Source organism: Zea mays, chromosome 3 (assembly GCF_902167145.1).
Source record: "Zea mays cultivar B73 chromosome 3, Zm-B73-REFERENCE-NAM-5.0, whole genome shotgun sequence".
Classification (NCBI taxonomy): Eukaryota; Viridiplantae; Streptophyta; class Magnoliopsida; order Poales; family Poaceae; genus Zea; species Zea mays.
In genome coordinates, this window is record NC_050098.1 from 215,689,826 (window position 1) to 215,712,910 (window position 23,085).

Sequence of the window (23,085 nt, forward strand, 5' to 3'; positions counted from 1 at the left end):
ATTTGTAGAGCTGTCAGAGAGGACTTTTTAGTTTAGCTACCTAAATTATTGATTTAGGAAGTCTTTTAAAAAACTATTGTAGTTGCTCTTGCCATCTAATAAAACCCATCATACCTAAAAATCATTTTTAGATATTGTTTTCTTAACTCTTAAGTTATGTAATCATATAGTTTGTCATATTTGAGGTTGGATTTTTTGTCTTTATTTGATATTTTTGAATGATTGATATATTATAATTTGAGGCTTTTATAATGATATAGTTTGTCATATTTTATACATGTGAACGAAAATGTGTAACCCAATAGATAGATTTTGTACGTGTAAGAGTATAGTGGTACTATACGCCAGGTTTTTACATGTTACCATCTCTACATGTTGTCCTATTTCTTGCTTATTAAGAGGCCATCTTATGAAGTTATATTAAATTTCCTTTTTTATGTTTGTCGGATATCGTAATTAAGAGTACCTGAATTACGTACCTAAACATGTTTAACTCCGAGGTTGCCGTCAGGCACATTACTCGAGGACAATAAGGTATAGACCATGATTCGTCCGAGGCCCCACTCGGCGGTCACTCATAACTCCGCCTCGCTCGAGCCTGCCCTCAGACAAGGTATGAACTCGGGAAAATCCTCGTTCGTACCGAGGGTCCCTCTCCATGGAACCACCGTTCTCGCCTCGCCTGAGCCCGTCTCGGGCAAAGAAGACAACCCCAAGCCAGACCTCAGTCGAAGGCCGTAGGGGACATGAGCATTCAATACGTTCAATATGCGTACCTACCCCACGCAACGTCGCAGGCGAACAGGAGCGATAGGACCGCAGTCCTGTCGGCTTACACCAATTACTATGACGCATGCCTAGGTACAACATCTACTGTTCCCCACGCCTCCTGCCAACACCTGATGGGACACGCATACACCAAAGCGCGGGCTGAACCTCAGGAGGAAACTACGCCTCGCCCGAAGCCGGCCTCAGTCTCGGAACAAACTCCGCCTCGCCCGAGCCCGACCTCGGCTACCCGCTCCCCGCTAATCTCGTAGGAGGCCACTCCTTCAACTGTGTTGTGCACGTCTACGAATCCTGGAGCGGGCTCGATCACGACCTCGGGTAGACTTCTGCATCTCCCGAGCACGGCTTTTCGGCCTCAATATTATCAACAAAAGGGCACCCGACGTCACCAGAAACAGCAGAGCTGACGTATTACCCAGGGGCTTTTCGTCATACTCAGCACTGCACCAACCACTACGGCATGGGCAGCTTCCCCAACAGGTAGGCTCGCGTACGTGACCGAGCCCTCGATCCTGGCCTCGACTCTCTGTGTAGTCAAAGATACAAATACAGGAACCGGACGTCTCCACCGAGCACAAGTCAACAACGGGTACAAAGGCCATACCAGCTACAGGGGCTCGGTTACGCCTCCTCACCGCACGCAGCAAACCCCGGGGCTCCTGGCAGCCCTCCTCAAGGCTATAAATAGAGGAGTCCATGACTTTAGAGGAGAGAACACTTTATGAGCTCCTAGCAGCCCTCCTCAAGGCTATAAATAGAGCTATAAATAGAGAAGTCCATGACTTTAGAGGAGAGAAGAACACTTTATAATTTTCAACTGCACTGTGATATTGACACTTGGCTCAATCAACCTTAGGAGCGCTAGAAGTGACGGCGGGAACACTAGAAGCGAGAGGAGAGGTGACGACGGAAGAGGGGAGAGGAGGAGCGATGGCTGCATTGCTCGAGGGAAGAGTAGCACGTGTGCTGCTCGATTGTGCCTGTCTGTTAGAGCATCTCCAACAATGCTTTAAACTAGTGCCTCAAATTGAAATATAGGGCTCTACACATGAAAAATCACTCCAACAGTGCCTCAATTCAACAAATTTTGTCAAAAAACTATAGGGCACCCTCTCAAGTGCCTCAAATATACTACATCGTAGTGGGCTGCCCTATAATCTAGATTTGAGGCTTTACTGTTGGAGCGGGGTGTTTTGTTGGTGCCCTAAATTCTATAAAATTTACTTATTTTTAAATTATAAGGTATTTTTATAGGTCACGTTGTTGGAGATGCTCTAATATGTGGAGAGGGACTACAATAACGGTAAAACCGTGAACCAGTTAGACGCATGGCAACCAGATGCGATATGACAGTATTTTGTCTTAACACATTGTATAATAACTCGGGGAATTCCCCAGTAACACAACTACCACGGTACAACCAAACACTTCGTCGAATGCGTCAGAAATTCTATTAAAACCTGCGGTGCCTAAAAAACAGTTCCTCGCTCCTTCGAACCTAAGCATCTAAGCTCCCTTTTGGCTCACAACGGGGGGGAATGCCTACTCGGTACTACATGCATTCCATGCCGAGGGAGGAATCTGGGATAAGGTTCCCTTATTTCTGCTTTCTTAGTCGCTGTAATCGGATGAATATGAAGTAGCATCCGGATCCTCATCCGCATTCATCTCCCCTCCAACGCCACCATCCTCTCCATCATCACCAATTTCATCATCTTCGTCCATCTCAACATCGGCATCGTCAACTGCAAGGTCTGCATCTTCTTCCACATTCTCATCACCTTCAGCATCTTCATCCTCCTCGTCACTATCATGGTCCATCATGGACATCATTACATGGTGCCTCGAGCCGGTAGAATAGCCTATTGAGTAATCTGGAACTTGATCTTCATAATCATCATCCATGGGCTGGCCATTTTCCTCGTTATCTTCTGACTGTGATCCAGAGCTGTTCTCATCACATTCAGTGTATGTCGTTCTGGTCTCCAAGCCCCACTCGTCTGCGCCAGAGCTTCGTGGAGACTCCTCAATGGTAGCAGCCTTTGAGCTGCTAAGCATGCTAAAGCTTCCCAACAAATTTTCCTTTGGAATTGATCTGGCTCTGCCAACAGATGGCTGCCGAGGCCTCACAGTTCGACGTCCACGTCTACGACCACGACCACGACCACGCCCTCGGCGTACATTCTTCCTTGGCGCTTTATCAGAAGCAACAATACCACCCTTGAACTCGATCCTTGATGAGCTGCTAACACCTCTTGGGATCCTTCCACCTCGACTTCGACCTCTGCCTCCCCTGCTACCTCCTCTACTTCCACGTCCACGACCCCTACGGCCACTACCAGGAAGCCACCTTCCATCATACAGATCCAAACCAGCTGTTTCAGGTGTTGTTTCTTGTTTGCTCTTAGCAACTGTATACCTTGACGGAAATTTCTGCAGGTAAGGAAAAACATAAATACATAATTATATAATTTGCACACACACACACAATAATCAAGCACATAAAAACATTTCACGATTTGAAGGTGTATTAGCAGAGCAGTGAGGTAGGTTTTGACCAAAACATGAAGCTATCAATCTGATGGCATGTGTAAGTCCAACAACAGCCATACCATACTTCCAACACAAAAAGAAATAGTATTATCAAAATTAAACTTACCATGAAACCTCCATCATCTCTATCCATCTTTTGATTTTGAACATACAAAATAGCTGAGTCAAGGTCTAACATTCGGAGCATAACAGCTGAAGTAGTGTCGGGAACCCATGGAAGGACAGAAGCAGATCCAACCTGTGAGTTTAGACACTCACTTGTTTCAAAATCAGAAGAGAGGCAATCTGGTCTTATTGCACCTTCCAGAACAGTCAAAAGCTGCAAGAGAATAAAAAACAATCTATGGTAGTCAGATGTCAGTATCACCGAAGATATATGAGACAAGTACCAACCCATCAACTGTGACTCAGATCTTTATAAAGAAAACTGGTAACCACAAAACTAGTAATACACTTTGAATTAAAGGGAAAATTAAGCTAGTTATGCTAGTATTATCTGTCACACCATCCCTTCATTAGAGAAGGTTTAGATCAGATGCAAGGCGGACTGGCAAACCAGAGCATAATTTGTGAACTTCTAAAGAACACATTAATCAAGGCACCATGCTCTTGATCATGGCAAGTCCTCATCAGAAGCAGTTTCCCAAATCACCTTCTAAACGATGACAGCTGAAGGTGGAGACTGGGTAAGTTATTAACTCATAATAACTTAACAAGGTAGTTATATGCTTCTAAAAAAAGTGCACAGTTTTGAATAAGGCATCAACCATGTGCTGCAAGTGTTCTAGCTAAGGTGCTGGAAACCCATTAACAGCTAAGGGTCTGCTTGGTTCCTCCGCCGACAACTGTTTCGCCTTGCTCAGCCAGGATGACTGATGATGTTTGTTTAGTTCTCTTGCTTGGGTGTTTTCGGAACCGTGTGAGTAAGATTTTGCTTGCTCCCATGGGAGAGCCAAATCAGCTCATCTGGCCAAGCGAGCGCTTCGTAGCTTGCACCGGCGCAGCAAGACAAGGCAAGCAACGCCACGAGAGAAACCAAGCAGGTCTTAAGCTATACATACATCTGCGAGGCAAATGAAACTTAAATGCAAGTAACGAGAGTTTCACTCCCAAAACAGGAAAGGAGGGGAAGCCAGAGTAGTGGGGAAAAATACTTAACCTGGAATATTTCAGCAATAGATTTGGTAGTGTACAGCTTCACACTCCAAGATTTTCGATACACATCAGTCCAAAATGGTTGAAGTGCTTCTGATGGTATATATGCCTGTAAAAAGGACTAATAAGTTACTTGCGGCCCAGTGGCAAGATTATTTTTAAAAACTAAGGAACCACCAAAACATATGAGTTCACCTCAATCGAAACTAACTGAAGCTTGAGTAATACCATTCCTATTGGGACAGAATAATCAGTGTTTTGCATGTTCCAGAAAGGTTCTGTTCTCTGTTTCTCTTCGCATTGTGTTGTATGATCAGAAAAATTGTAAATGGATTTGAAAGTCTTATGGCAAGAAGAACAGTGCCTTTCTTCTGCTAGGTAAATCTGATAGCAGCAATTACACGAATGCAACAATTCAGAGCATCTTTTCTTGCCGTATTTCATGGCACATGTCAATTCCTGATTGTAGAATTCCCTCCACATCCATTTTAAAAATATATCTGCCCTTTTTGAGATAGCTGTCTTCTCAAAATCATTACGCCCAAGCTCTACTTTAAAAGAATCAGAATATGCTGTTATACTGTCAGATGTAGCACTAGGAGTACTGCTTGAGCTTCCAACCTCACTGTGATAATTTGCCCTTATCATGTCAGTAGCTCCATTCTTTGGATACCTTCCAGCAGATAATTCTATACTCACATTTCTTTTAATAGCTTCCTTGAAGGTTGGCTCGATCACTTGCAACATTGAATGCAGCTGTGCCTCCCGGGTGCCACGTGTATCGAGGGCAGCCAATAAAGAATCAAAGGCCTGCACATTTGAAATAGACAGAATGTCCAAAATTAAAGAGGTGGTTTATGCATAATGCTTGTCTAAATCCAGCTAGTAATAATGAACATTGAAATTAAAGTCAAGCAAGTTTCTACTTAATGAGTTCACAACAAACTATAAAATATCTGTTTAGCATCGTTGTTCTTATGAAATATGAGCGGCAGGCTTTAAGCAACATCTATGGGACAATTGCCCTTTTTCCATTCTTCCAAAAAAAAAGACCGAATTGCCATTCAGAGACCACCGGAACTCAGTATTTTTGCCAAAAATGGCTTGGGTTGCAACAAGTGGCCCAAAGCACATGATCAACACATGCAAAATTACCGTGTTACCCCCCTCCTTCCTCGGTCTTTCCTTTCTCGTTCTCTGGCAAGCCAACACCTCCCACCATGGCCACACAAGTCCATCGCAACAGATCCATTGCTGGAGCTCAGAGCTCACTCTTCCTAGGGACACGTGTTTGACGGCATTGATGAGTTACTGCTCCATGGCGCCAGTGATTGCTGGTGCTCCATCCTAAGGTGCTGCACTGCTGTTGTATATACGCGCAGATGTGGAACAGTGCAGAAATCAACTCTCACAAGTATATATAGCATGTATCTGGTCAACAAATAATTGCGGTTAGTCGCCTTGGTCCCATGGTGACTAGGTTCTACTAATCATGGTTAGGGTGTGTTTGGTTTGACTTTTAGCTTTTGACTTTTGCCCCCTAAAAGCCAACCAAAGGGCTGAATTCAGAAAGCAGCTTTTTCTAAAAGCCGACTTTCTCACAGTGTAAATCTGAAAGCACCCCTGGACCTGCTTTTAGTGGCTTTTCGGATGGAACTGTGAAAACATATATCGAAGAACTTTTAACGACTTTTAGTGGTTTCCACCAAACGGTTTTTAGCTTTTTAACGGCTCACAGTCTACAGCAGCTTTTTCCACAGCTCACAGCCCACAGCAACTTTTTTCACAGCCACAGCCCAACCAAACAGACCCTTAGTCTGTAAATATTGGCGCAGAGAGAGATGAGGTGGACAGGCAGTTGTGTTTCTGGAGCTGGCCCTGGAATTTGGGGACAAAGAAAATGGAGGAAAGAGAGAAAGATGGTGGCTGGGATTTGGAAGAGGAGAAGCAGGATGTGTCCCTGGGGTTGCTGCTGGCTTGCATGAAAGGAGAAAGGGGCAAAAGGTTATTTAGTGTGTACCAGCCTGGTTCGTTGTGGGCTACATGACCACATGGCAGAGCAAATTTAGGCAAATTTGCAAATTTTGGCAAAGTTTTTAGGAAGAGTGCCTTTTGAACATGCCACTGGTTATGATGGCAGATTCCAACCTTTAGCTGGCAAATAATGATAATAACTGCATATGAAGTACCGATAAAAAGGAAGCTTCATCTTCAGAAGAAAACTAGCATAAGATGTAAACAGCTGCTTCCCAGGTGGGACTCTGTTCTACTGTAATGCTTATTCCCCAACTTTGTATATTATGAATCTGAAATAGCATGCACATTCGCCAAAACCTGATGCCACTATAATTTCTATGGATCCAGGTATTAATGGGGATTCTGAGTGAGCAACAGTGATTGCATGGTTGCCGACCAGGATTTTGAACCAGGGTTGGCATGGACAATGCTGATAAGCAATACATTTCTAGATTCCAACAACAACAACAAAGTCTTAGTCCCAAGCAAGTGGGGGTAGACTAGAGTTGAAACCCAATAGAAGCTAGAAATCAAGGTTCTGGCACATGGATAGTTATTTTCCATTCGCTCTTATTCAAAGCTAAATCTTTGGGTATATTCCAACCTTCCAAGTCTCCTTGTACTGCCTCTTTCAATGTTAAGTTTGGCATTCTTCTGCCTCTCGTCAGTTACTATCGCGCCTTAGGATCTCACTACGCACTGGTGCATCTAGAGGTCTCCTTTAAATATGTCCAAACCATCTCAATCGGTGTTGGACAAGTTTTTCTTCAATTGGTCCTACCCCCAGCCTATCATGTATATTATCGTTTCAGACTCGATCCCTTCTTGTAGGTCCTAAATTCAATGCATCATACACATTTTTGCAAATATGATTTCTTTTTATAGGCCTATCCAACATTCTGCATCATACAACATAGTAGGTCTATTCGTTGTCCTGTAAAACTTGCCTTTTAGCTTATGTGGTACCCTCTTTCACATAGAACGCCAGATGCTCGATGCACTTCCTCCACCCTGCTTTGATTCTATGGCTAGCATCATCATCAATATCCCCATCTCTCTGTAGCATTGATCCTAAATACCGAAAGTTATCATTCCTGAGCATTGCTTGACATTCTAAACTAACATCTCTTCCGCATGTGTACTAGTACTGAAGTCACATATCATGTATTCAGTTTTAGTTCTATTGGGTATAAAACCTTTTGACTCTAGAGTCTGTCTCCTGCCACAACTCAAATTTCCTATCTATTCTTGTCCAGCTTTCATCAATCAGCACTAAATTGTCCAAAAAAGCATACACCAAGGGATATCCCATTGCGACCCCATCCATCGCCAAGGCAAAAAGGTAATCCTTGATGTAGTCCTATTTTAATCGGAAAGTCATTTGTGTCCCCATCACTTGTTAGAACACGGGGAATCACATGACCTAGACTAGCCCGCTCGCGTCGTCCCTGCTAGGGCGACTCAAGCCCCTAGCCGCCGTAGTCTCCTCTCCCTTCCCTCTCTGCCTCGCCGCCGCCGGAGCCAGTCGATGAGATGTTCGCACGGCTCGCAATGATGGCGGGGGGGCATTTCAGTCGACCCACGCGTCGTCTCTACTCCTTCTGAACTGGTGTGGGGAGTGCCCTGGCGGCGGCCGGCTGTAAGTGCAATCAACCCCAAGTGAGGGTTTTGGTGATTTAATGACAAAACAAATAAGGGTACTAACAGTTTTTGTTCTCAGTGTATGATTAGAAAGAAACAGGAACTTAAGGAAGCACCAAGGACTTCATGCAACGGACGTATAAAAATTTATGTAAAATCTTGAGTTGCATGATGTAATTCTTCCTTATTCTTTTCCGCACAGGTATAGGTGTTTGCTATAGCTCAAGTCCCCAAATTCAAAAGCTATTTTTGAAAACCAAAAATCACTTTAACATTATTTGGTTGACCATGGTTAGGGTTGAGAAACCTAGAGTGTTCTTGCTGAAAAGCAGCTGAACTTCTTTAACTGCAGCTGAGCTTTCCAGCTGAACTTAACTTCAGCTGTGATGAGCTTCTTCAGCTGCAGCTGAGCTTTTCAGCTGAGCTGGACTTCAGCTGAGTTGAACTTTCAACTCCAGCTGAACTTCAACTTCAGCTGTGGACCTCTTTGACCATACCCAGCTGAACTTGCCCCCGGGCAGCTGAGCTGGGGTTTTCTCTCCAAAACTCTCTGGTCTAGACCAGCTGAACTGGTCCTGGGGGGCAGCTCAACTGGTCTTTGACTCCTCTGACTTCTGATCTGCAGTCTGCTAGTCAGACTGGCAGTCAGGTCACCAGGGGTGTCAGGGGGCGGTTCAACCGGTCCTGACCTGTCTGACCCGCCTGCAGGTCAGTCTGCCAGTCAGTCTGGCAGTCAGACTGGCAGACAGTCTGCTGACCTGTCAGGGGGCGGTTCAACCGCCCTAGGGGGCGGCTCAACCGGTTTTCTGCAAGGTTTCTGGTCAAACGGCTAGTTTTTGAGCCGTGACTATAAATAGAACCATCTCTCTCCCTTCTTCAAGGCGGCTGGAAACTCACACATTTATTGCTCACCTAACTTGAGACAAAGCACTCATCTCTCCCATCTCTCTCACACTTAAATCTTCCTCAAGATTCAACCTTGTTGGAGGAGCTCTTGGGTGTGAGGTTTGTGCTTGTGCTCACGATTTGGCTTTCCTCTCCCAACTCTTTTTACAAAGACTTGAGCTTGTGCAAACCCCTCTTGTGCTTTCTTGGTGTTCTTGAAACCCTAGGTTTCAAGATCTTTTGAGGTTGCTTGGGAGTCTCCAAATTTGTGGACGACCCCAAGAAGTTTGTATCACCCGCTCTTTGAGCTGAAATAAGAAGAGATTGCCTTGACCTTTGTGGTCGGCTTTTGGAGGATTAGGGTTGAAAAAGACCCGGCCTTTTGTGGGCTCCTCAACGGGGAGTAGGACACCTTTGTGGTGTGGCCGAACCTCGGATTAAATCTTGTGTCTTGTGTTCTTGCTTGTCTTTAACTTAAAATATTTTTACTCGCAAGATTGACATAAAGATTTTTCCGTAGAGTTTATCTAAAAGTGAAATAACCTTTACATATTCATCTTTTCATTCTAACTTAACTATATCTTACTTCTCACAAGAACTCGCGAAATACTTTTTCGAGTAGATTTTAGTCTAAAGTTTATAAAATAGTTGGATTGGTTCAGAGTGGTTCAACTTGCGCACGTAGCTGTTGAACCGGCCTGCACCAGTCGAACTGTGTATTTAACAATCTTTCGAAGTTTGTTGTGAAAATTTTCAAATTAGCCTATTCACCCCCCTCTAGGCTACTTTCAATTGGTATCAAAGCTTCGTACCTCGTTTTACGCTTAACCGCGTGAGAAAACGATCATGTCTACTCAACGGGACCATGTGGATCCTCTCCTCGAGGAAATCCCCATCACATCTTCCGGTGAGGAAGTGGACCGCAAGGTCCTCGACCTCACCATGAAGATTGCCGAGAAGATGTTCCTCAAAATGAAAGAGGAAGATGCTAAGAAAAAGGCCGAAGAAGAAGAATCAAGAAGAAAGGCCGAAGAAGATAAAGGTAAAGAAAAATTTGATTACAATGACGATCTAGTGGATCTTTTGGTGTCGAAGGTGTTGAGCAAGGTAAGTCTCAACACCGAGGGATCATCTACCAAAAGCAAAGGTAACGAATTTAGTAAAGTTCAATTCGATTACTATAGAAATTTTATCCCCAACTTCTCTTCCGCCCCACTTGGAAAGTTACCAACTCTTAGTGAGTTGAACTATGACGAGTGGGCCGACAAGATGAAGTCGCATTTAATCGGTGTGCATCCTAGTCTTTGGAAGATTGTTAATGTAGGTATGTATAAGCCCGCCCAAGGAGAAGAGATGACTCCGCCATGAAAAATAAAATGATTAAAGAATTTGGCTTAAATGGATACAATGTTATCACCAAATTAATGGAGAAGCTAGATAAAAGAAAAGCAACTCTTGATGCTCAAGAAGACTTGCTTATCCTTGAAAAGAAAAAAAACCTAGAGCTTCAAGAATTGCTACACAATAAAGATGAAATGATAGATGTCTTGACTAAGGAAGTATCTTTAGTCAAGATAACTATAGAGAATAAAGATAAAAAAGTAATTAATATGAAAACCTCTATAGCTAATCTTGCAAATGAAAAGAATGCACTTGAATCAAGCATGTTAAGCTTTAATGTTCAAAATCAAAAACTTCAAGTGCAACTTGAAAATTGCAAGAACATCAATGCCTCATCTTTAGTGATTGAATCTAAGTCTAGCTCCTTAAATGATAATTTTTGCAAACATTGTGCCAAATATCATGCTTCTTGTTGTCTAACTAACCATCCAAGGAAGAATAGCCCACAGGTGAAGGTCAAAGGAACATTGAAAAGATGCTCTAGCAATGATGGGTTAAAGAAAGTTGAACCCAAGTATAAGTCCCTAAAGCCCAACAATGGAAGAAGGGGCTTGGGTTCAACTCATCCAAGGAAAACCCTAGCACAGCGCATAAGGGGTGGAGATCCCCCAAGTTCATAGAGAGAACCACCCTATATGATGCCTTGGGGAGGATTCACTCATCAGGGAAACTAGTTGTTAAATATGATTCCTCAAGTGGACAACAATTTAATGCTCTCATTTCGCATTCTTACCTTTGTGATTATATGTTGACTTGGGATTCAGGGAAACTAGTTGTTAAATATGTGGATGTGAAGATCCTTAGAAGGGAGGACTCCTCAGTTGCCTTTACGGGTCGCTTGAAGGGCAAGCTTTATCTTGTTGATTTCACAACAAGTAAAGTGACGCCTGAGACTTGTTTAGGGGCAAAGTCCGACAAGGGTTGGCTATGGCATCGCCGGCTAGCCCATGTCGGTATGAGGAATTTGGCCAAACTTTAAAAGGATAATCACATCATTGGACTAACAAATGTTGTATTTGAGAAAGATAGGGTTTCTCGCGCATGCCAAGCAGAAAAGCACCATGGAGTCCCACATTAATCAAAGAATGTGGTCACAACAAAGAGGCCATTGGAGCTTCTTCACATGGACCTCTTCGGACCTGTGGCTTACATTAGCATTGGTGTTAGTAAGTATAGATTAATCATTGTTGATGATTTTTCTCGATTCACCTAGGTTTTCTTTTTAATTAATAAAGGTGAAACTCAAGAAATATTGAAGAAATTCATGAGGAGAGCTCAAAATGAGTTTGAGCTCAAAAACAAGAAAGTGAGAAGTGATAATGGATCGGAATTTAAGAACATAGGTGTCGAAGAATTTTTAGGCGAAGAAGGAATCAAACATGAGTTCTCGGATCCTTACACTCCACAACAAAATGGTGTTGTAGAAAGAAAAAAACGAACTTTAATTGAAGCAGCTAGAACAATGTTGGATGAGTACAAGACACCTGACAACTTTTGGACAGAGGCGGTCAACACCGCCTGTCATGCAATCAACCGTCTCTATCTTCACAAGATCTACAAAAAGACTGCTTATGAGCTTCTCACTGGTAACAAATCTAAAGTTGATTATTTTAGAGTATTTGGTTGTAAATGTTTTATTATTAACAAGAAAGTCAAGAGCTCAAAGTTTGCTCCTAAAGTGAACGAGGGTTTCTTGCTTGGTTATGCATCAAATGCGCATGGGTATCGCTTTTTCAACAATACCACCGGTTTTGTTGAAATAATAATAGACGTGACATTTGATGAGTCTAATGGGTCGCAAGGGCATATTTCTAATGGCACTGCAGGAAATGAAGAACTACCTTGTGAGGCCATAAAGAAACTTGCAATAGATGAAGTGAGACCTCAAGAAAAGGATGATAACGTAAGAACTTTGTTGATGATAAATGAGGTTGTTGATGTAGGTGCAAAAGTGGTGGGTGACAAATCATCCACCCAAGCAAACCCATCAACCTCAAGTCATCCAAGTCTTGAAGAAAATCATCAATTCCAAAGGATGCCAACTGTGGTAGATGAATACGAAAGTGTTAATGGTGAAATACCTCTTAATCAAGTGAATGACGAGGAGGAGCAAATACAAAGACAACCATGAGTGCCTCATCCTAGAGTCCATCATACCATTTAAAGGGGTGGACAACATCCTGGGTAGCATCAGGAGAGGGGTAACAAATCGATCTCGTTTAGCTAATTTTTGTGAATTTTACACGTTTGTTTCCTCTCTTGAGCCACTTAAGGTTGAAGAAGCATTGGGTGATCCAGATTGGATAATTGTCATGCAAGAGGAGTTGAACAACTTCTCCCGGAATGAAGTTTGGTCCTTAGTCCAAAGACCCAAACAAAATGTGATTGGGACAAAATGGGTCTTTAGGAACAAACAAGATGAACATGGCGTGGTTACAAGAAACAAAGCACGGTTGGTTGCCCAAGGCTACACTCAAGTGGAAGGACTTGATTTTGGTGAAACATATGCGTCGGTAGTAAGGTTAGAGTCAATTAGAATATTAATTGCCTATGCTACTAACCATGATTTCAAGCTATATCAAATGTATGCCAAGAGCGCATTTCTAAATGAACCACTACAAGAGATGGTCTATGTAGAGCAACCACCGGGCTTTGAAGACCCAAATAAGCGAAATCATGTTTACCTACTTCACAAGGCACTCTACGGGCTTAAATAAGCCCCTAGAGCTTGGTATGATTGCCTTAAAAATTTCTTACTTAAAAATGGTTTTGAAATAAGAAAAGTAGACTCTACTTTATTCACTCGCAAAGTTGACAATCAATTATTTGTTTGTCAAATATATGTCGACGACATTATATTTGGCAGTACTGATAAAACTTTTTGTGAGGAATTTAGTACGGTTATGACAAATAGGTTTGAGATGTCCATGATGGGTGAGCTCAAGTACTTCTTGGGTTTTCAAGTTAAACAACTCAAGGAAGGAACCTTTCTGTGTCAAACCAAGTACACACAAGACATGCTCAAAAAGTTTGGCATGGAAAAGGTAAAGCACGCCAAGACACCAATGGCTTTAAATGGTCATCTCGACTTAAATGAAGAAAGTAAATCTGTAGATCAAAAGCTTTATAGATCAATGATAGGATCTCTACTATATTTGTGTGCATCTAAGTCAGACAAAATGCTTAGTGTGTGCATGTGTGCCCGTTTTTAAGCTAATCCAAAAGAGTGTCACTTAGTGGCCGTTAAGAGAATTTTGAGATATCTAGTTCACACCCAAAATCTAGGTCTCTGGTATTCTAAGGGCTTCTTTTTCGATTTATTTGGCTACTCTGATTCAGACTATGTCGAATGTAAAGTAGATCGAAAAAGCACCTCGGGGACTTGCCAATTCCTTGGGCGGTCCCTGGTGTCTTGGAGCTCTAAGAAGCAAAACTGTGTTGCACTTTCCACTGCCGAGGCCGAATACATAGCTGCTGGTGCTTGTTGTGCTCAGTTGCTATGTATGAAGCAAACTTTGAGAGATTTTGACTATGAATTTAAAAGAATCACACTACTTTGTGACAATGAGAGCGCCATTAAACTAGCCAACAATCCTGTGCAACATTCTAGAACTAAACACATAGATATAAGACACCATTTTCTGAGGGACCACGAAGCAAAAAGAGATATCGAATTATGTCATGTAAACACAGAAAATCAACTAGCCGATATCTTCACAAAACCTCTCGATTAGACTAAATTTTGCTTTCTTAGAAGTGAATTAAATATCTTAGATTCTCGTAACTTAACTTGAAAACGGACACACAGATTGTTTGATTCACTATTTTTTGATTGATAGTTTTAAAGCTTTGTGATGATCTTTCAAAACTTGGTGGAAATGTTAAAATTCAAATGAATTTGAGTGCTACGATTTTTTGTAAAATTTTTCACTTGAAGCTCAACTGGCTTGGCCAGCTGAACTTTCTAGTTCAGCTGGAGGAGGCCAGCTGAACTTCAGCTCAGCTGCTTTTAACCAGAATTAACCAGGACTATTCTAGCCAAAACCGGTTGAACCGGTATTGAGGACCGGTTGAACCGGTCTGGCTCTGACCGGTCAGCCGCAGGTCTGTCCGCGCAGATTTTTGCAGGCGTGTCTGCCGTGTCAGCACTTTTCTCAGCCGCGCAGCAGCTTTTGCAGCTGACTGGTCACCTCTGCGCAGTACTTTTTTGACTTTTGTGGCCCTTTTGGAATCTGTTGCTTTAATTAATGCCCTGTCAGGTCGCGTCAGTCACCTTTTGAAACACCTTTTCAGAAACCTGTGCAGTACTTTTTCAGCTTTTACTGTTTGAAGAATCTGCTTTTTACTGCGCAGTCGTGTCAGAAATTTAAATTTTTTGGCGTTTTCCCTCTGACCGTTTCTGGCACTCTGACCGCACTGGTCAGAAGCGGTTGAACCGGCCCTTGGAGGGCGGTTGAACCGGTCCTGTGGACCAGCTCAACTGCCTTTTATATGTCGCTCCCCTTCTCTTCCCTCACTCCAACCTTTCTCGCCTTAGTCTCTCCGCAGTGTTTAGAGCCTCCTCTCTCACTCACCTCAACCGGTTCATAATTACAAAACCTCTCCAAACATGGTGCGTCGTCGCAGCCCTTCCGTGATTGAGTTTAGCAGCGACTCGGATGAGATTCAGGAGGAATCTTCTGTCCCCTCTCCTCCGTCTCGTCGCTCCCTCTCTAAGAGAGGACGCGGCTCTGGTAGGATGGATGGAGAGGGTTCTTCCATGCCCTCGCAGCCGACTCGCGGGAGGCGCCAAAAGGTTGGCGCCACTCGACCTCGTCGCAGCACTTCTTACTCTGAATATACTCCTTGCCAGGAGGAGGATGGGGCTTTCGACGACTTCATCGACCCTCCGGCGCCAGATGCACTCTACGTCACCGGTCTGCACATGCATCCGGCGAACGTTACTCGCGGTCCACATGAACCTCCTGTCGACTTCTCTCTGAAGGGAGTAGACACCCTTCAGCGCCTGAGGTTCACCAATCCTTCTCTCACTCCTCGTCATCCTGGTGTCCAGGACCCTCGGTTCTGGAATTTTTTCTAGGCTGATTTCTACAATTCTGTCATTTTATCCAAGATACACTCAGTCGTCAGGCATAGGTTTATAGACTGGGAGAGATGTGAGAACATGGGAGATGCTGACATGACGTCAGCGCTCCAAAAATTAGAGAGAAGGGGGTTAAAAAATATCATGACCATGGAATACCCCTAGAACGACGAGGTGGTAGCTCAGTTTTATGCCACCCTATGGATCAAGAAAGTAGATGAGGAAGCCGATGGGTATGATTACCCTGTCATGTATTTCTTCATCCAGGGTAACTGGCACAAAGTCAGTTATCGTCGTTTTGCCCATATTCTGGGCTTCTCTGATGCTGATATTCAGGGCAGCAACATGCGAGTGCATAACATTAGGCTGCCCATGCGTGAAGAGACTGAATTTATTCATGTCTCTAATGATCGAGAGTTCTGGACGACCGCTAACATGCATAGGTACTACAGGTACCTTAATTCTTTGTCCAGGATGACCGTTCTACCAAAGGGCGGGAATCAAATGAACGTCCTTGGGGAGAGTCGGGTCTTCCTTCTCCTCCTTGCTCCCAACAGTCTCGCCCGCATTAATGTGTTTGACATGATCTGGGAAGAGATCATCCGTGCTTCCTGGTCTCCTCTCAGAGGGTGTCTTCATGCAACCTTTATCATGAAGATGATCGAAGTGGTCACCCAGACTCACTTCGAAAAATCTGTCAAACACTCCCGCTACGTGCCCTACTGGGTTGATTCCTCCAACCCAGCTGCTCCTACGAAGCGGGCTCCCTCAGGGTTTGGAGAAACTGCCTCCTCTGCTGAGCCACCTCCCCAGCCTCCTCATCATCCATCCTCCTCTCGCACCGCCGCTACCTCGCGTCCCACTCCTGGCCGCGGATCTCCCGTGCCACGTGGTCGTGGCCGAGGGATGGTGCTCGCTTGGTCCATGGGATTCCGGCGTTTTTCTCTATGTGCCGAAACATTTCTGCTGATGTACATGAGCTGGCAAGGCGTCAGCGGGAGACTGACGACAATCTTCGTCGTCAAGCTTCCACTATGGGTATGCCCTTTGCCCCTCGCTCGCCTGACGTGTCTCTCCATCCTCCTCCCCCGGAGATCAATGAGTGGCACCGGCAGGCCTACGGGGTGCCATTTATGTCAGCAGACGACGAAGAAGAAGCCTACGTTGATGATCGCGAGCAGTTTGCCCCGCCTCCCTACCATGCGGATCCGGGTCAATCATCCTCTCACCCTCCGCCTCCCTACTCGGGTCAGGGACCCACTCCCGGTGACCCTAGGCCATCCGGCTCTGGTTACCAAAACCACCCTCCACCTCCTCCTCATCATCGTATATCTTCAGCATCTGTTTTTTTCTGCGGCTGATGAGCCCCCTAGGGACTCCATATTCGAGGAAGACGTGATGAGGACCCTCTTCCCTGACTACACATCATACCCTCCATCATATTCTCCGTCATATCCTCCTCCTAGAGGATATTGATTCATGTATCCATGTCTCTCTCTTCATTTTTGGTACTTGTTGCCAAAAAGGGGGAGAAAATCCAAAATTTCTAGTCATTCTGTTTGTGGTTCTTTTGGTTATGTATTTCTTTTGGATTATTTTTGTTTTGGCCACTGTTGTAGCTTGTATCCTCTTATCATTGTATGAAATAAAACTGCTGGGTTATTATTCAAAGTGATATGATGATCTTCTGGACATCATCTTGTCCCATCAGTTTGTAATAATTGCTTTGTTATGAAGTAAAAATGATGTGTATTTAGAGATAGTCATGTGCATCATAACTCCTGTTATGACACTCTTGCACCCCTCGGATGGTTGTATTCAGTATGGTTTTTGTCACTATCTCTAAATGTGTTGCTCACATGACATATTATGTCAAAACATTGGATTCACAATCGTGCACACATTTAGGGGAAGTCATCTACATACAATCATTCAAAAGAAATTTTCTATTGAAAATGTTTATCTTTTTTACCTTAATTGTTTTGGCACCAATCACCAAAAAGGGGGAGATTGTAAGTGCAATCAACCCCAAGTGAGGGTTTTGATGATTTAATGACAAAACAAATAAGGGTACTAACAGTTTTTGTTCTCAGTGTATGATTAGAAAGAAACAGGAACTTAAGGAAGCACCAAGGACTTCATGCAACGGACATATATTGCATGAAGTCCTTGTTGCTTCCTTAAGTTCATGTTTCTTTCTAATCATACACTGAGAATAAAAACTGTTAGTACTCTTATTTGTTTTGTCATTAAATCATCAAAACCCTCACTTGGGGTTGATTGCACTTACAATCTCCCCCTTTTTGGTGATTGATGCCAAAACAATTAAGGTCAAAAAGATAAACATTTGCAATAGAAAATTTCTTTTGAATGATTGTATGTAGATGGCTCCCCCTAAATGTGTGCACGATTGTGAATCCAATGTTTTGACATAATATGTCATGTGAGCAACACATTTAGAGATAGTGACAAAAACCATATTGAATACAACCATCCGAGGGGTGTAAGAGTGTCATAACAGGAGTTGTGATGCATATGACTATCTCTAAATACATTTTATTTTTACTTCATAGCAAAGCAATCATTACAAACTGATGGGACAAAAGATGATGGCCAGAAGACCATCATATCACTTTGAATAAAAACTCAGCAGTTTTATTTCATACAATGATAAGAGGATGCAAGCCACAATAGTGGCCAAAACAAAAATAATCCAAAAGAAATACATAACCGAAAGAACCACAAACAGAATGACTAGTAATTTTGGATTTTCTCCCTCTTTTTGGCAACAAGTACCAAAAACGAAGAGAGAGAGACAAGGGTACATGAATCAATATCCTCCAGGAGGAGGATAGGACGGAGGATATGATGGAGGGTATGATGTGTAGTCAGGGAAGAAGGTCCTCATCATGTCTTCCTCGAGTGAGCGAGTCCCTAGGGGGCTCATCACCCGCAGAAAAAACAGATGCCGAAGATGTACGATGATGAGGAGTAGGTGGAGGGTGGTGATGCTAACCAGAGCCGGATGGCCTAGGGTCACCGGGAGTGGGTCCCTGACCCGAGTAGGGAGGCGAAGGGTGAGAGGATGATTGACCCGGATCCCCATGGTAGGGAGGCGGGGCAAACTGCTCGCGATCATCAACGTAGGCTTCTTCTTCTTCTTCGTCGTCGTCTGCTGACATAAATGGCACCCCGTAGGCCTGCCGGTGTCATTCATTGATCTCCGGGGGAGGAGGATGGAGAGGCACGTCAAGCGAGCGAGGGGCAAAGGGCATACCCATAGTGGAAGCTTGACGACGAAGATTGTCGTCAGTCTCCCGCTGACGCCTTGCCAGCTCATGTACATCAGCAGAAATGTTCCGGCACATAGAGAAAAATGCCGCAATTCCATGGACCAAGCGGGCACCCATCCCTCGCCCATGACCACGAGCACGTGGCATGGGAGATCCGCGGCCAGGAGAGGGACGCGAGGCAGCGGCGGCGCGAGAGAAGGATGGGTGATGAGGAGGCTAGGGAGGTGACTCATCAGAGGAGGCAGGGCCTCCAGACCCTGAGGGAGCTCGCTTCGTACGAGCAGCTGGGTTGGAGGAATCAACCCAGTAGGGTACGTAGCGGGAGTGTTTGACAGGTTTTTCAAAGTGAGTCTGGGTGACCACTTCGATCATCTTCATGATAAAGGGTGCATGAAGACACCCTTTGAGAGAAGACCAGGAAGCACGGATGATCTCTTCCCAGATCATGTCAAACACATTAATGCGGGCGAGACTGTTGGGAGCAAGGAGGAGAAGGAAGACCCGACTCTCCCCAAGGACGTTCATTTGATTGCCGCCCTTCGGGAGAACGGTCATCCTGGACAAAGAGTTAAGGTACCTGTAGTACCTATGCATGTTAGCGGTCGTCCAGAACTCCCGATCCATAGAGACATGAATAAATTCAGTCTCTTCCCGCATGGGCAGGCTAATGTTATGCACTCGCATGTTGCTGCCCTGTATATCAGCATCAGAGAAGCCCAGAATATGGGCAAAACGACGATAACTGACTTTGTGCCAGTTACCCTGGATGAAGAAATACATGACAGGGTAATCATACTCATCGGCTTCCTCATCTACTTCCTTGATCCAGAGGGTAGCATAAAACTGAGCTACCACCTCGTTGTTCCAGGGGTATTCCATGGTCATAATATTTTTTAACCCCTTTCTCTCTAAGTTGCAGAGAGCTGACGTCATTTCAGCATCTCCCATGTTCTCACATCCCTCCCAGTCTATAAACCTATGTCTGACGACTAGGTGTTTCTTGGATAAAATGACAGAATTGTAGAAATCAGCCTAGAAAAGATTCCAGAACCGAGGGTCCTAGACACCAGGATGACGAGGAGTGAGAGAAGGATTGGTGAACCTCAGGCGTTGAAGGGTGTCCACTCCCTTCAGAGACAAGTCGACAGGAGGTTCATGTGGTCCGCGGGTAACTGTCGTTGGATGCATGTGCAGACCGGTGACGTAGAGTGCATCTGGCGCTGGAAGGTCGATGAAGTCGTCGAAAGCCCCATCCTCCTACTGGCAGGGAGCATATCCAGAGGAAGAAGTGCTATGACGAGGTCGAGTGGTGCCAACCTTTTGGCGCCTCCCGCGAGCCGGCTGCGAGGGCATGGAAGAACCCTCTCCATCCATCCTACCAGAGCCGCGTCCTCTCTTAGAGAGGGAGCGACGAGGCGGAGGAGAGGGGACGGGAGATTCCTCCTGAATCTCATCCGAGTCGCTGCTGAACTCAATCACGGATGGGTTGCGACGACGCACCATGTTTGGAGAGGTTTTGGAACTATGAACCGGTTGAGGTGAGTGAGAGAGGAGGCTCTAAACACTGCGGAGAGACGAGGTCGAGAATGGTTGGAGTGAGGGAAGAGAAGGGGAGCGACATATAAATAGGCAGTTGAGTTGGTCCCCAGGACCGGTTCAACCGCCCACCAAGGGCTGGTTCAACCACATCTGACCAGCACGGTCAGAGGGCCAGAAACGGTTAGAGGGAAAACGTCAAAAAAACTTAAATTTCTGACGCATCTATGCAGTAAAAAGCAGATTCTTCAAACAGTAAAAGCTGAAAAAGTACTGCACAGGTTTCTGAAAATGTGTTCCAAAAAGTGACTGACACGACCTGACATGGCATTAATTAAAGCAGCAGATTCCAAAAGCCACAAAAGTCAAAAAGTGCTGCGCAGATGTGACCAATCGGCTGCAAAAGCTGCTGCGCGGCTGACACAGGTGCTGACACGGCTGACACAGCTGCAAAAAATCTGCGCGGACAGAACTGCAGCAGACCAGTCAGAGCCAGACCGGTTCAACCGGTCCTCAATACCGGTTCAACCGGTTTTGGCCAGGATAGTCCTGGTTAATTCTAGTTAAAAGCAGCTGAGCTGAAGTTCAGCTCCGAAGTTCAGTTAGCCTCCTCCAGCTGAATTAGAAAGTTCAGCTAGCCAAGCCTGTTAAGCTTTAAGTGAAAAATTTTAAAAATCTTAGCACTAAAATTCATTCGAATTTTAACATTTCCACCAAGTTTTGAAAGATCATCACAAAGCTTTAAAACTATCAATCAAAAAATAGTGAATCAAACAATCTGTGTGTCCGTTTTCAAGTTAAGTTGCGAGAATACAAGATATTTAATTCACTCCTAAGAAAGCAAAATCTAGTCTCATCGAGGGGTTTGTGAAGATATCGGCTAGTTGATTTTCCGTGTTTACATGACATAAATCGATATCTCCTTTTGCTTCGTGGTCCCTCAGAAAATGGTGTCTTATATCTATGTGTTTGGTTCTAGAATGTTGCACAGGATTGTTGGCTAGTTTAATGACGATCTCATTGTCACAAAATAGTGGGATTCTTTTAAACTCACAGCCAAAATCTCTCAAAGTTTTCTTCATCCATAGCAACTGAGCACAACAAGCACCAGCAGCTATGTATTCGGCCTCGGCAGTGGAAAGTGCAACACAGTTTTGCTTCTTAGAGCTCCAGGACACCAGGGACCGCCCAAGGAATTGGCAAGTCTCCGAGGTGCTTTTTCGATATACTTTACAACCAGCATAGTCTGAATCAGAGTAGCCAAATAAATCGAAAAAGGAGCCCTTAGGATACCAGAGACCTATATTTTGGGTGTGAACTAGATATCTCAAAATTCTCTTAACGGCCACTAAGTGACATTCTTTTGCGTTAGCTTAAAAACGGGCACACATGCACACACTAAGCATGATATCTAGCCTAGATGCACACAAATATAGTAGAGATCCTATCATTGATCTATAAAGCTTTTGATCTACAGATTTACCTTCTTCATTTAAGTCGAGATGACCACTTGAAGTCATTGGTGTCTTAGCGTGCTTTGCCTTTTCCATGCCAAACTTTTTAAGCATGTCTTATGTGTACTTGGTTTGGCACAGAAATGTTCGTTTAACTTGAAAACCCAGGAAGTACTTGAGCTCACCCATCATGGACATCTCAAACATATTTGTCATAACCCTACTAAATTCCTCACAGAAAGTTTCATCAGTACTGCCAAATATAATGTCGTCGACATATATTTGACAAACAAATAATTGATTGTCAACTTTGCGAGTGAATAAAGTATAGTCTACTTTTCCTATTTCAAAACCATTTTTAAGCAAAAAAATTTTAAGGCAATCATACCAAGCTCTAGGGGCTTGTTTAAGCCCGTAGAGTGCCTTGTGAAGTAGGTAAACATGGTTTGGCTTCTTTGGATATTCAAAGCCCGGTGGTTGCTCTACATAAACCCTCTCTTGTAGTGGTCCATTTAGAAATGCGCTCTTGACATCTATTTGATATAGCTTGAAATTATGGTTAGTACCATAGGCAATTAATATTCTAATTGACTTTAACCTTGCTACCGACGCATATGTTTCACCAAAATCAAGTCCTTCCACTTGAGTGTAGCCTTGGGCAACCAACCGTGCTTTGTTTCTTGTAACCACGCCATGTTCATCTTGTTTGTTCCTAAAGACCCATTTTGTCCCAATCACATTTTGTTTGAGTTTTTGGACTAAGGACCAAACTTCGTTCCGGGAGAAGTTGTTCAACTCCTCTTGCATGGCAATTATCCAATCCGGATCACCCAATGCTTCTTCAACCTTAAGTGGCTCAAGAGAGGAAACAAACGAGTAAAATTCATAAAAATTTGCTAAATGAGATCGAGTTGTTACCCCTCTCCTGATGCTACCCATGATGTTGTCCACCGGATGGTCCCTTTGAATGGTATGATGGACTTTAGGATGAGGCACTCATGTTTGTTTTTGTATTTGCTCCTCATCATTCACTTGATCAAGAGGCACTTCACCATTAACACTTTCATGTTCATTTTCTACCACAGTTGGCATACTTTGGAATTGATGATTTTCTTCAAGACTTGGATGACTTGAGGTTGATGAGTTTGCTTGGGTGGAGGATTTGTCACCCACCACCTTTGCACCTACATCAACAACCTCATTAGTCATCAACAAAGTTCCTACGTCATCATCCTTTTCTTGAGGTCTCACTTCACCTATTGCAAGTTTCTTTATGGCC

General features: G+C 44.0%; 1 protein-coding gene across 4 annotated transcripts in view; it reads right to left on the bottom strand.

Moving 5' to 3' along the window:
- Window positions 1-2,093: 2,093 nt before the first annotated feature.
- Window positions 2,094-23,085, bottom strand: part of LOC103651374 (homeobox-DDT domain protein RLT2) — a 41,295-nt gene continuing 20,303 nt past the window's right edge. For 3 of the 4 annotated variants that reach the window (XM_008676999.4, XM_020550517.1, XM_008677000.3), the window contains 4 exons: window positions 4,693-5,307; window positions 4,502-4,606; window positions 3,449-3,661; window positions 2,094-3,222 (listed from right to left, as the gene is read on the bottom strand). In XM_008676999.4, the coding sequence (XP_008675221.1) occupies window positions 2,401-3,222; window positions 3,449-3,661; window positions 4,502-4,606; window positions 4,693-5,307 (1,755 nt within the window). In that variant the 3' untranslated portion in view covers window positions 2,094-2,400. The remainder of the gene's footprint in view (window positions 3,223-3,448; window positions 3,662-4,501; window positions 4,607-4,692; window positions 5,308-23,085) is intronic. The other variant, XM_020550518.3, reaches the window with a different exon arrangement.